This window comes from Myotis nattereri, assembly GCF_964212035.1.
Source record: "Myotis nattereri genome assembly, chromosome: 16".
In the NCBI taxonomy this organism is placed as follows: Eukaryota; Metazoa; Chordata; class Mammalia; order Chiroptera; family Vespertilionidae; genus Myotis; species Myotis nattereri.
This window is the reverse complement of record NC_138091.1, coordinates 3,456,748-3,470,869: the sequence shown is the minus strand read 5'-3', so window position 1 is coordinate 3,470,869 and position 14,122 is coordinate 3,456,748. Positions and strand designations below refer to the sequence as shown.

The 14,122-nt window shown below is 49.0% G+C and overlaps 2 protein-coding genes across 7 annotated transcripts in view; one reads left to right on the top strand and one right to left on the bottom strand.

Annotated features, from left to right (window-relative positions):
• Window positions 1-1,881, bottom strand: part of DRC3 (dynein regulatory complex subunit 3) — a 47,337-nt gene extending 45,456 nt beyond the window's left edge. For 2 of the 3 annotated variants that reach the window (XR_013997024.1, XM_081110770.1), the window contains exons 1-2: window positions 1,825-1,867; window positions 882-976 (exon numbers count right to left, since the gene is read on the bottom strand). The gene's annotated coding sequence lies outside the window, so the exon portion shown is untranslated. Of the gene's footprint in view, window positions 1-881; window positions 977-1,495; window positions 1,596-1,824 lie in introns of all 3 variants that reach the window. The other variant, XR_013997023.1, reaches the window with a different exon arrangement.
• Window positions 1,882-2,363: 482 nt separating this feature from the next.
• Window positions 2,364-14,122, top strand: part of TOM1L2 (target of myb1 like 2 membrane trafficking protein) — a 141,889-nt gene continuing 130,130 nt past the window's right edge. For all 4 annotated transcript variants that reach the window (XM_081110768.1, XM_081110767.1, XM_081110766.1 and 1 more), the window contains exon 1: window positions 2,364-2,509. In XM_081110768.1, coding sequence (XP_080966894.1) covers window positions 2,458-2,509 — 52 coding nt within the window. In that variant the 5' untranslated portion in view covers window positions 2,364-2,457. The remainder of the gene's footprint in view (window positions 2,510-14,122) is intronic.

Below are 14,122 nucleotides of genomic sequence, written 5' to 3'. Positions count from 1 at the left end.
ACAAGCTTGGAGAGGCCTACAGGAGCTCTGGGAAGCTCCTGGGGCTTAGCAGGGGCAGTGACACGATAAGATTTTAATTTTAAGAAGCTCACTCTGGGGCAGAAGAATCTCTCTCATACATATTGGTCAAAAATATCTGACAAAAGACAACCTCAGCCTGCCGAGACAGGAGTCCCCCTTCTCTTGCAAAGGTACTCCATACTTGGTAGGGTACCAAATCTGCGTTGAATTGAACTGAGAAGTCATATTAAAAAGATTCTGCCTGGCCAGTGTGCTCAGTGGTTGAGTGTCGACCTATGAACCAGGAGGTCACGGTTTGATTCCCGATCAGGGCACATGCCTGGGTTGCGGGCTCGATCCCAAGTGTGGGGCGTGCAGGAAGCAGCTGGTCAACGGTTCTCTCATCACTGATGTTTCTATCTCTCTCTCCCTCCCCCTTCCTCTCTGAAATAAAAATATATTAAAAAAAAAAAAAAGCTCACCCTGGTTGTACTACCGAGAATGACAAGAGTCATGAAGTGAGAGATGACCAAGGAGGTGGTGAGATGTGGATGTGAAAGATCTCTAGGAATTTATTTTATATGTAGGACTGGTCATTTGCAGTTTTCAGATAAGAAAATGGAAGCTAGTTAGGTTAAGTCACATGCCCAAGTTTATACGTCTAGTATATAGCAGAGCTGGAGAACATGACTCCAGAGGCATTTCTTAATCATGACTCAGCAGTTCCCAGGGCACTGTAGACCATCATTGTCACTGCCCATAATGTTTTTCACAGCTGTTCTGCGTCAGGGTCAAGGCCCAAATAGTCCTCCCTAGACTCCCTAGAGTCTAGAGGGTTTTTACCATAATTTACCACCCAACCTGGGTTCCTGTTGTCTTGCCTGTTGATAGTTTTGTTGGTGAAGACCACAGGTAGGAGGTAGAGAATGCGCCTCAATGGAGTAGCCTCTCAGGAAGAAACAGATCCAGAATTGCCCTAGGAAACAACAATCTGGAATCAACTGGATCTGAAAAATAAACAGTTTACTGAGTGCTTACTCTGTACCAACTGCACAAGTGTTATTTAATTACGTCAGCTCTGGGGGCCATTACAGAAGATTCCTAGTGCCCTAATTTCCCAGATAGGAAAACTAAGACTCATCAGGGGAAGGAAATTGTCTAGTCATACAAGTAGCTACTGACAAGGAACAGACATGGAACTTGGGTATCCATATGCCCAGGCAAAGTTCTTTAAATAGCACCAAGATGAAGAATAAAAATAAGAGAAATCATTTAATGACAGTTATGAAGTGGGATATAAGAGTTGAATTCTTGAAGAAGTTATCAGTGGATTTTCTTTCAGGTTCCTTTCTCTCTAAGAAAGGGATCAGGCCAGAAGCCTAGGGGATCAAACCGCTTAAAAATCTCTTCGGGCTGGCCGGCCCGGGTGGCCCAATGGTTGAGCATCAAACCAACGACCCAGAAGGTCACAGTTGGATTCCGTCAGGGCACATACCTGGGTTGCAGGCTCCATCCCCAGGAGGGGGTGTGCGGGAGGCAACCGATCAATGATTCTCTGTCATCAACGATGTTTCTCTTTCCTTCTCTCTTCCTCTCTGAAATCAATACAAAATATTTTTTAAAAATCTCTTCGGGCCCTGCCCCCTGAGGAAATGCTCCCTTAGTATTCCTTTCTAATCCAGAGGCTTGAAAGCCCAGGACTAGAGTTTTTACAGATGGGAAGGGCCGGGCCAGGTAGCTCGGAGAAAAAAGTCAGAGAAAAGAGTTAAGTCGGGCGCTGTTGGCTCTGCCAGTCCTCCCAGAGATTCAGCTCCCGGGTCTCACCTTCTCAAGCGCAGGCTACCCGGCTGGTTCGCGCAGAAGTCGTTCCGCTCAGTTGCTAGGAGAGCCAGAAGACGCCACTCCGTTGCTAAGGGGAAGTTAGGGAGTAAACATCCTGGGTGAAAGTTGATAAGTCGCGTAAAAACATTTCTGGGTGGGGAAATACTCCTGTCACCAACCAGCTTTAGAGAAAACAAATGTTCCTCCAATCAGCACTTCTCATGGGCGGGGATCTTTCTAGCCTCGTCTCTTTCCTGCTCCTACTTGAGTGATTGACTTTCCTGTTCTCCAATAATGGTAGGGATTCTAGATTGAGCAATATATAGATGAATGAAAACACACAGACTCGTTCGGAGGCGGGCCAGGGGAGGTGCCGCTGCGCTAGACGGCGATCCCTGCGACTTCGCTTTCTCCTTCGGCCAATCGGACGCCGGGGTAGGTGGGTCTTCGTGCGGGGACCAATCGGAGGAATGCCGGGCAGGCGTTGCCCAATAGGAGTGCGGCAGGAGGCGGAGGGAGCCGAGCGTTCCGAGGGTGGGGCGGGGGCAGGTGTCAGTCAGGTCGGGAGCGCGAGGGGGACTGCGGGAACCCCGGCGGCTGACAGGGCGCCGGCCGCTGCCGTGCTGTCCGCCCAAGATGGAGTTCCTGCTGGGGAACCCGTTCAGCACCCCGGTGGGGCAGTGCCTCGGTAAGACCGCGCGGAGGACGGGCGTCCGGGTGGGCGGCGGCGGCGGGGACCGCGGCCTCTGCGGGTCACTGGTGCCACCCCGCGGGCGAGCCGGGCATCCTTGTCATCGGGCCTCTGAGGACCCGCTGGCTGGGCCTGCTCACCAAGCCAGCGCCATTCTGCCAGGCGGCGCCGGAGGCCCCCCTTGGACGTGGAGGTCCTCTGCGCGTCCCTACCCGTCGGGGCCCAGCCCTTCCTGGTACCTTAGAGGTGGTGCCGGCGGCTGGGGGCTCCTGGGAGAGGCCACTGCGTGCGCCCCCACCGGGCTCGCCGCCGCCGTCAGGACCCGCTTCCCCACACCCTCTCCCTTCGCCCCTGTCCCTCCTCTCCAGCCCCAGTCCCCCTCCCCGGGCACCCTCCCGAGACTGTGGCCTGCTCCAGGCTTGCTGATGAGACTGCCACTCAGCCAGCTGCCCGAGGGCCGGGGGGTGGGGTGCGGGGAGGGGGGACGGGGTTCCCGGAGGGTGGTTCCCCGGTTAGGGGGAGGCGGCGGGCCCGCTGCCTCGGGAAAGGAGGGAGGCCGTGCGTTTAATGGTTAGAGCCCTGGACGCTCCCTGTGACCTTGTGCAAGTCACTGCCCTTTCTGCTTTGACGTTTGCCCTGCCTGTCAGGTGAGGTGCGTGGAGGGGAGATGGAGGTGCTTTCAAATCCTAACGCTTTGATCCCCCGTGGTCGTCTCTGCCCGATGACTGCTGCGCCCTGCAATGGGACACTTGGAGCGGCGATCTTCGGGTGCCGTGTGCAGAGGGGTGCTCGGCCGGCCTGCTCGGCCTGGAGAGGCCGCCGGCGCCACGGGGGAGGGGCGCCCTAGGGCCCGTCGTCCTGGTAAGGAGGCCCAGGGCCGGCGAAGGAAAACCGGCCACCGGCTGGGGCTCCTCACGACAAAGCAAGTTGGCCTTTTCACCGAGGCAGGAGCGATGCCAGGTGCCCGGTCAGGAGTGCGGATGGGCTGCCTTTAAAGCTGGGCTCCGCCTGTTGGCGGAAGGTGGTCAAGGGTCTTTCCCTTGGGAATCCCTAGGCCTGGCTGGCTCAGGCCGCCGTGCTCACTCATTTCTCGCTCTAATGGAGGACGTCCAGCCTACTTTTCAGCCTTTAGGGAGGCCTCTCCCGTTGGCAGACTGGCATTTGGGAACCTTTCTTGTCTTTGTGTTGTAACATCTTGGGTAAGGGGTGAGGGTCCCTGGGTGTTGGAAAGTCTTTTCTCCCCTTTACACACCATGTGTCCCTGGAGTCTCACCCTCGTCGCCCCTCTTCCCTTCCCCGGTGCTCTGTCACTGCAGCCCTGTTCTAGACACGTTTTCTCCGTTGGGTGTTGAACTCCAGCCAGTTACTGGAGGGAGCCAGTACGCTTGGGGGAGGGCATGTCCTTTCTTTTCTATTTCCTTTACAATAGGAAGCTGTACACGTGTGAAATGCCAAGGCAGCTGAGAGGGAGAAATTAAAGGGGATTTAAAATATGCAAATATAAGGGATGTAGGGACACAGATCCAATGGAAAGGACATGGTGCTGTGTCAGGAGGACGGGGCTTTTGAATTTTGCCTTGTCCATTTGTTGGCTGTGGGGCCCCAGAAAATTGTGTAACCCTTCCGAGCCTTAGTGTGCTGAGAGAGAGAGGGAGGGAGGGAGAGAGAGAGATTTGTACTCACAGAGCCCTGAGGCTTAAGGGAACTGATGGCTGTAGAACAGTTTAGTGCCTGGAACATAGTAGAGGTTCAATAACTTGTAGCTGTCACTGTTAATAACAGAGTAATACAGTTTGGTTGAGAGGCTGTGTGGGACAGCTGGCCCCATCACTTAAAAAACATACCTGACCGCAGAGTGCAGCCTCCTGCTTGCTAGGCCGTCACCTGGCAGTACCTATGGAATCTCACAGTTCAGTTCAGTTCTAATGTATATTCTGTGCTGTGGTGACAGAGGGTAAAAGTGATTTTCAGGACATTTAGTATTGTTAGTATTCTTTTAAAAGTATGCCCCAGGGGGTTGGGAGGGAGGGGAATGTGGAAATAAAACAACAAAGCTAATGATTGAAGCAGCAGCTATGGGGTACACAAAGCAATTCTCCAGCCATTATGTGCTCCTCACAGCTGCTTTGTGAGGATGCTGTTGTCTTTCCACACCAGAGAGGGGACTCTGGGCTCAGAGGAGTGAAGGACTGACTGGCTGGCAAGAGGGGGAGCTGGGGTTTCGCAGCTGCCTGGCCCTCGGGGGTTTATGCTGTCGGAGGGAGGACAAGGTGCATGGAACAGTGACGACAGAGAAGGCCACTCCGTGGCTAAGCGCTCAGTCGTGTAGTGGGCTTGTCGGTGCTGTCAGGAGTCCAAAAGAATTCAGAAGAGCCAGGGTGATGGGACTGGTTTCCTTGGTCTGAGGGCTGTTCACGAGAATGGGTGAGGATTCCAGAGGCAAAGAAGAGGATACCCTGTGCCCGGAGACAGGTAAATTGGGGGTGGGGAAGGTGTGGGCACATCTGTGAGCACCAGTCTGAGTGGAGCAGAGGTGGCTGTGGGGAGTAGAGGCAAGTAGGGTTTGGGCCAGTGTGAAGCCCGTTCTGGGTGGGTCACACCAAAGACTACATTCTTTAGCTAACTTCCACTTTTAGTCTCTCTGCACTCATTTCCCCCACTTTTAAAGACTACCTCTCAGCCGCTCCATGGGGCTCACACCTAAGTTCATCAGTCCAGTTCAGTAGGCTTCTTGAGTGCCTATTGGGTGCCAGGCTCTGGGATAGAAATATTAAAAAGCTGCTCTTAGGGACCCTTCAGTAGCGGTAATATGCGCGAAAGGTGTTCTGGAGCTGCAAAGCATTAGGCTCATAGTAGCAGAGTCAGCAGAGTAATTATTACTCTGTCTCATGCCTGGCCTCATGCGGACATTCTAACCTGGTGCTGTTTGGTTGAGCACATAGTCTGCCCATCTCAAGCAGCAGCCAAGCCCACAGTTTGACATGCACAGCCTGCATTTCTTGCATCCAACCTTCTCTTCATTCTGGAAGGTGGTTCCCAAGTAGGATGTGCGCTTCAGAGAGAGAGCCAGCAGTGGTGTAAGAGACTAAATATGGAGAAAGGAAGATTACTTACTTTTATATCCACCTTTTCTCTTCTGAAACAAGCTTCAAAGTGTGACTGTCTTAATCCCAGCCCTCCACGACCAACCACTGGGAGTTGGATGTGATAGGTCGGGGGTTCCCTAAGCCAGGTCCATGTGCTCTGCAAGTGTTGGCAGTTTTTCTTGTGGCTGGAAAACGTTTTTAGATAATCTTTTCCCAAGACTTGGATTCATTTGCATGAAAAGAAGAGTGATTCTGACCAGAATATTGGGGGTGGGAGAAGGACCATCTGTTGTCTCCATAGTTCTGCTTTGATGAGCCTGTAAGGAGATACTCTGCTGCAGGGTTATGTTTGTAAATTGGGTGGGTGGACAGAACCCGCTTCCTATTGCCCCACAAAAGCTAGGTGTTTGATGCTAGCGTGGCTGTTTGTACCAAGAATGACTAGTTCTTGCTCAGGTTGCTATGACCTTTGGCAGTGTGCAGAACTCTTTTACTGCAGTAATTTTTTTTTAGTCTTTATAACCCTATGAGAGACACAGGAAGAAAACTGAAAGGAACTTACATAATTATTAAGCACCTACTATATGCAAACTCCGCTCATGGGATCTCATTTAATCTTCACAACATTTAATTGTTTGAGTGCTATTGGCCCTGTATTGCTTATAAGGAAGTTGTGAGGTTAATGACTTGTGCAAGGTCAATGACAGGTAAACCCAGAATCCACTCCTGATCTAGTGCTCATCCTGTGATTCCATGTTGCTTTCGGCTCTACAGATCCCGGACTCAGGCTCATCAGAATCACCTGGAAGCCTTGTTCAAACAGTTGCTGGACTCCACTCTCAGAGTTTCTGATTCAGTAGCTGGGGCCTAGCATTCTAACAAGTTCCCAGGTGCTGCTGCTACTGCTGTTCCAGGCAGCACACTTTGAGAATATTGCTCTACGTGAAAAGCTCTACTTTTTTAATAAATTTTTTATCTTTCCTTAAACATTAAATGTGGATCTTATGGAAGACTAGAGGCTCAGTGCACAAAATTCATGCACGGGTAGGGTCCTTAGCGGCTGCCAGCCAGAGCGCCTCCCTTCCCCTGGCTGCCGGCCACTCCTGCTGGCTGGGTGGGCCTCCTTTCCCCCGGCCTCCTGCCACTGCCGTCCCCTGTTCAAACTCCCGGTCCTGGGGACAATTTGCATATTAGGCTTTTATTATATAGGAGGGTAAGTATGACCATTTAGAATTCATTCATTCATTCATTCAGTGGCCTAATAGTGACTGTCTGTAGGTAGCAAACTAAGCATTTGCCAGGATGTTCAGAGTAGTAAGGGAGCTAATATAGGTACCTAAGTCAGATAAGAAAGAAAATAGTGGCACAAGATTGGACAGATAAATGAAGTAAGTAGTGATAATAATAAAGGCTTTTGCTTTTTTAAAAAGTTCAGTATTGTATTAATATGTGCCAGAGACTGAGGTAGGCACTTTATATATCTGCAGTCCTTTAAACTTCACAGTAATACTATGAGTAAGGCACTGTTACTGTTTCCATTTGCAGATGGGGACACTGCAGCAACGAGGCCCGCAGTGAGGGAGCTGCAGTGGAACCCAGCATTCTGCTCCAGAGCTGGTGTTCTGTTACCTATGGGAGGGGAGGGAGCGCTCAGGAAGGGGGAAGGAGGGACTCTGAAGGACTCAGAGGTGGTGGTGCTGCGCAGGGCTTTGGCAGACGGGTAGGATTTGAGTCCACAACAGCAGCTTGATTGAAGGCTGGGTCCTAGGGGTAGGTGGGGGTTGGAATTGGTTCTCTTTGCTTAGCAAGGGGGGTGCTGTGGAAGATGAGACTGGAAAGGCAGGAAAAACCTGATTGTGGAGGGCTTCAAATGGTGGGCAAGTACGAATAGTTTGGGCTCTTACATTGGTGGTACTGGGGAGCCGTGAAACATTTCTAGGGAGGGGAGCGGACGAATGTCATTACAGAGGCAGGGAGGCTTCTCCTTGACAGTCACCAAAAGGTCATTCTTTCTTACTATCAGAGCCCTCATCTGCGCAGAACGGGGCCTGCCAGGAAGTCAGTATGGGCAGTGCCAGTCCCTCTGAGGCCTGGAGCCTTCCTGTGAGCCCCCTCAGAGATGAGGAGGTACAGCAGTGATGCATCAGAGATGACAGGTTGATGGAGCTCGGGGCGAGGTCTGGCATTCGGAGAGCTGGACAGCTTATGAAGCACCAGACACCAAAAGCCGCGTGCTGAGGTACCTGCTCCTCGCCTGCCCTGCTTTCCATGTGCAAGAGCAGGAGCTGAGACACCAGGCTTCACTGAAGGGCGCCAGGGCGGAGAGCGGGCACTTGGGGATATTAACGGTCTCGTAGAATTGTGCTTTTTAAAAAACAACGTGTACCCAGGCAGCAAACTTGAAAAATGTACAAAAATGCAATGGAGAAAAACAATCATGATGTGCTTTTTTAATACACTCACTGAGATTCTTCTCATTGCATATACTAAGCAGAATACTTATGTATTTCATTTTTCATTTTCTCATACTTTGGAGATACAGCATTGTATAAGCATTTTTAGCACATTTCTACAGGGTGTCCCCCCAAAAGTATACACACTTTCACAGCTGATAGCTCAATTTTGAAAATGAAATGTATTTTAATAAACATTGACTTTATAATTATTCAAAGTGTGTATACATTTTTTGGACACTCTATATATATTCTACCTGTGTGGTTTTTTTTGAGGGGGGTGGGGGACGAGAAGGGAAGATATAAGGTGAAGAATGGGGTATAAATACATCAATTAAGGAATGTTGCTCTTGACTTAGATTTTTTAGGCTAACCCAAAGGTCTGAAAAGATATAAATAACAGGCTGGCTGTTTTGCTGATGCAGCTTGTTGTGGTTAGAAGAGAGGCCTTTTGAGAACCAGACTGAGAGTTGGAGCCTGTTTTGTGTCCCTGCAGCCCTCCTGCCCTGGAGGGAGTCTTCGCTCCTCCCGGCAGCCTGGTGTCTGCCCATTGCCGCCTCCTGAGTCCGCATTCTTAGACCCCCCTGTTATGGTGCTGAATTTCTTCTCTGAACTCGCAGTGCTTGTTCTGTATCATTCCTTTGGCTTCCCTCTCACTTATAAAATAGAATATTATAACAACAAAGAAAAAAATAAAATGGAATATTTCTTACCCTCCAGGTTTTTGTACAAATCAAATGAGAGAATGTGTGTCAAGTCCCTAACACAGTGTCCTGCCCGGAACTAACATGCTCAGACTTGCGGATTCCTTTTTCCTGCCGTGTCCTGGTGACATTTATCTGGTGTGTTCAGGTTGAGGCTGGAGGCTCCGCAGGGCAGGATTGGTGCTTTCTATTTCCTTGTGACCCTCCCGGTGGTAGAGTGCACTCTGCGCAGTTCATTCCAAAGGCTCCTTTCTGTCACTCTTTTTCTTTAGCATCTTCCAAAGCTAAAAATATTAGCCATTATTTACTGATCCTTCACCATGTGTCTGTACACACCCTGTAAGTGCTTTACACACATTATTTTATTAAAGTTTTTTTCTCTGAAAACTCCATTAAGTCAGTGGTATTATCTCCATTTTACAGATGAAAGAGTGGAGGCTTAGAGGAGTAGAGGACTTGCCCAAGGTGACTCATGTAGGCTGAGCCATGTTCCACACCGAGGGAGTCTCGTTCCAGAACTTCTCTTCATATTGCCTTTTAGATGGCAACCATTTAGACAAGAAGGGACCTTACCTGACTCCACCTGGGAATTCCCTGAAGATAGCATAGTTCCATCAATGGAGTCTAGAGCAATGTAGATGCCCACTGCTCTCCCTTTGTTCTCTTCCAATTTGGCACTTTTTATTTTGGATTTGAGTCAGTTCTGCCTCTGTGTGTGACTGCCTTTTGTGAGCCCATAACTGTTCTAATGCTCAGTTTCCTGATCTGTAAACAGGGACGAGGTGTGTGTGTGCAAGAATGCTTGTTTTGTCACATCTTATAAGGTCCTTAAGATGATCAGTGATCTCACTGATGTAAAAGCAAAATATGTTACTATGTTAGTCTTTCCACCACATCATTTAGACTAAATGTTTCATGAGGGCATCTGGTTTTTTAAAAAATATATTTTTATTGATTTCAGAGAGGAAGGGAGAGGGAGAAAGAGATAGAAACATCAATGATGAAAGAGAATCATTGATCGGCTGCCTCCTGCCCACTATTGGGAATCAAGCCTGCAACCCAGCATGTGCCCTTGACCGGAATCGAACCCGGGACCTTTCAGTCCGCAGGCCTAGCCACTGAGCCAAACCGGCTAGGGCACACCTGTTTGTATTTATTTATTTACTTTTAAATAATTGTGGTAAAATATACATAACACAAAATTTTCCATTCTGATCATTTTTAAGTTCCATGACATTGACTACATTCTCATTATTATGTGACCATTACCAGAACTTTTCTCATCTTGCAAAACTGAAACTCTGTACCCATTAAACAACAGCTCCTTTTTCCCCAACCCCAGCTCCTGGCAACCACCATTCTATTTTCTGTCTATGAATTTACTACTCTAAGTGCCTCATATAGTATTTGTCCTTTTGTCGCTGGCTTATTTTACTTGGCATAATGTCTACAAGATTCACCCATGTTGGAGTTTGTGTCAGAATTTCCTGTTTAAGCCGGAATAGTATTCCATTGTATGGATATACCACATTTTGTTTATTGATTCATTCATCTTTGGACATTTGTGTTGCTTCCGCCTTTTGGCTAGTGTAAATAATGCTGCTATGAACATGGTGTACAAATATCTGTTTGTGACCCAGAAGTGGAATTACTGGATCATATGGTAATTCTATTAATAATATTTGAGGAAGAACTGCCATACTATTTTCCACAGTCACTGTACTATTCCACCTTCCCACCAGCAGTGAGTGCGTAGGGTTCCACTTTCTCCACATCCTCTCCATTTCCCTAATCATTAGTGATATTGAGTATCTTTTCATGTGTTTATTGGCCATTTGTACTTCTTTGGAGAAATGTCTGTTCAAGTCCTTTGTACATTTTTTTTCTTTTTTTTGTTTTTGCTTTTTTGTTTTGTTTTGTTGCTTTCTTGCCCATTTTTAAATCAGGCTGTTTTTATTGTTGTTGAGTTTTAAGAGTTCTCTCTATATTTTGGATATTAATCCCTTATTGGATACTACAGGCCTGGTGCACGAATATGTGCACGGGTGGGGTCCCTCTGGGTGACCTGTGGGGATCGGGCTGAAACCCACAGTCCAACGCTGCCTGCAGCTCCTACCTGCCGCTCCCGCTCATCCTGGCCCCACTGTGCCTGCTGCGGGCTTGTGCCCAATTAGTCCCAATTGGGAGAGGCTCGCGCTGCACAGCAGTGCTCACCAGCCATGAGTCCTGCGTCTGGCACCCTCCCAAAGGGATTGGCCTGCGGGATCGGGCTGAAATCGGCAAGGGGTCCCGGATGGCCAGAGGGTGCAGGCCAGGCTGAGGGACCCCACCGATGCATGATTGGGGAAGGACCACGGGAGGGCTCCGGGGCATGTCTGGCCCATCTCATTCAGTCCCGATCAGCCAGACCCCAGCAGCAAGCTAACCTACTGGTCGGAGAATCTGCCCTCTGGTGGTTGGTGCACATCATAGCAAGTGGTTGAGCAGCCTTAGCATATCATTAGCATATTACGCTTTGATTGGTTGTTCGGTTGTTTTGCCGTTTGGTCTATTTGCATATTACCCTTTTATTATATAGGACTAGAGGCCCAGTGCACAAAAACTTGTGCACTCGGGGGGGTCCCTCAGCCCGGCCTATGCACTCTTGCAGTATGGGACCCCCCTCGGAGGATGTCCACTTGCTGTCTTATGCTCACCCCCTGGGGGATCGGGCCCAAGCTGGCAGTCAGACATCCCTCTGGCAGCCTGGCAGCCCTCGGGGGATGTCCACTTGCCAGCAGGGAGCAGGCCTAAGCTGCAGTCAGACATCCTTAGTGCTGCTGAGGAGGCGGGGGAGGCTCCCATCACCACCGCTGTACTGGCAGCCATCAGCCTGAGCAGAGCTCCCCCTGTGGGAGTGCACTGACCACCAGGGGGAAGCTCCTGCATTGAGCATCTGCCCCCTGGTGGTCAGTGTGTGTCATAGTGACCAGTCATTCCCAGTTGTTCTGCTCTTAGGGTCAGTTTGCATATTACCCTTTTATTATATAGGATAGAAGCCTGGTGCACAGTTGGGGGCTGGCTGGTTTGCCCTGAAGGGTGTCCCGGATCAGGGTGGGGGTCCCTGCTGGGGTGCCTCGCCAGCCTGGGTGAGGGGCTGATGGCTATTTGCAGGCTGGTCAAGCCACCTCCAGTGGGGACCCTCACCCCATGGAGGTTTGGCCAGCCTGGGTGAGGGGCTGATGGCTGTTTTCAGGCTGGCCACACCCCCTTTAGGGTGGGGGGTCCCCACTGGGGTGCCTGGCAAGTCTGGGTGAGGGGCTGAGGGCCGTTTTCAGTCTGGCCAAGCCCCCCCAGCCATGGAAGCTCCCAGCCTCTCCTTTTTTCTTTCTTTCTTTTTTTTTTAATTCTGGGATTTATTTACCTTCTATAATTGAAACTTTGTAGCCTTGAGAGGAGCTCAGAGCTGGCCAGGGCAGGCAGGAGGGAAGCTTGGCTTTCTCCATCGCCAGGGCAACCAAGCCTTCTGCTTGCTCCAGCTCCATGGCTGCCAGTCGCCATCTTGGTTGGGTTAATTTGCATATAAGCACTCTGATTGGCTGGTGGGCTTGGCTTAAGGCATAGCAAAGGTATGGTCAATTTGCATGTTTGTCTTTTATTAGTGTAGATGTGATTTGCAAATATTTTCTCCCATTCTGTGTGTTGCCTTTTTACACTGTTGACTGGGTCCTCTGATGTTTTTAATTTGATGAAGTCCAGTTTGCCTAGTTTCCTGTACCTTTAATATTATGCCCTTATTTTTCAGTGGAGTCTAATACATGAATAATGATGCTAATAGTACTAGTCAGCATTACTCCCCACCAAGTACTAGGTCAAGTATCTTACATGCATCATTTCCTGTAGCTCCCATAACAGCTCTGTGGGGCAGGTACTATCACTCAAATTTATAGAGTAGGAAACTGAAGCTTAAAAGTTTAGCATGGCCAAAACCGGTTTGGCTCAGTGGATAGAGCGTCGGCCTGCGGACTGAAGGGTCCCAGGTTCGATTCCGGTCAAGGGCATGTACCTGGGTTGCGGGCACATCCCCAGTGGGATATGTGCTGGAGGCAGCTGATCGATGTTTCTCTCTCATCGATGTTTCTAACTCTCTATCTCTCTCCCTTCCTCTCTGTGAAAAATCAATAAAATATATTTAAAAAAAAAAAGTTTAGCATGTACCTTCCCCAAGTTCTGAGGATAATAAGCAGAGTAGGGACTTGAACTCCAGAGCTGGTACTCTTAACCACTAAACTGGATAGCTCAGTAATTATTTGTAGAATTGAGCAGATGAATATTTGAATGAACTTTGTGGCTAAAAATCTGGTAATAGTTGTCTCAAATTCAGATCTGCCTTAGTATTAAAAATTATTCTCCCAGCCCAGCCGGTGTGGTTCAGTGGTTGAGCGTCAACCTGTAAACCAAGAAGTCACTGGTTCTATTCCCAGTCAGGGCACATGCCTGGGTTGTGGGCTTGATCCCCAATAGGGGGCGTGCAAGAGGCAATTGATTGATGATGCTTCTCTTTCCCTCTCCCTTTTTCTCTCTAAAAAAATCAATAAAAACATATTTTAAAAAAATATTCACCCAGTGACAGTCCTCCTAGTGTAATTCAGGGTACAGGAGTCCTCATCATCTCAGCAAGTTTTCCGAGAGTTTGGTTAATGGCTTTGATTTTCAACAACTCCTTGAAGCTCTTCTTGGTAATGGAAGACTATGTCTTTTAATTTTTCTTTGGGTTTGCTTTGGAACTATAGTGTTGGAGGGAGAAAAAAAGGGCATTTAAACATATACTAAGTTGTCTGGCTGACCACCTTGCTTTTAAGACATTACCTACCAGCTACAAAGCACAAGCCTTGTAGTCTGGGAGGCACGTCAAAAATTCCGTTTGCGGTTTTGGTTTAAAATGGAGTGTAATGGAGAGAGACTGATTCGTTCATCTCAGAGAATCGGGCTGCAAGTCTTTGAGAGCTGGGGACAAGGACAGGGCTGTCATTGGACACTGTTGAGTTTCTTGCCACTCCTTAAAGGAGAAAGCACACAAGTCCTGGCATGTCATTAGTCAAAATAGGCCTGAGAAATGATGCTGCTTGGTGTTTGAAAGCGAATTTGCTAGTGGCTTCCAGAGAGCGAGAGCCCCTCATATTAACTCTGGTGGAAATTTAAAAACTGGCAATTCAAAGAATCACCAAATTCTAGTTGAAAGGGCCTGACCAGCATTTTGTTCAACCCCCTCATTTTACAGGTGAGAAAGCTGAGGCCAGAGAGGGTACAGGAGTGTGCTGTTTTCACCCTAACAAGACTCTGACACCAAATGTGTGGGTTTTTTCTGACACCAACTAGGTGTCCTAT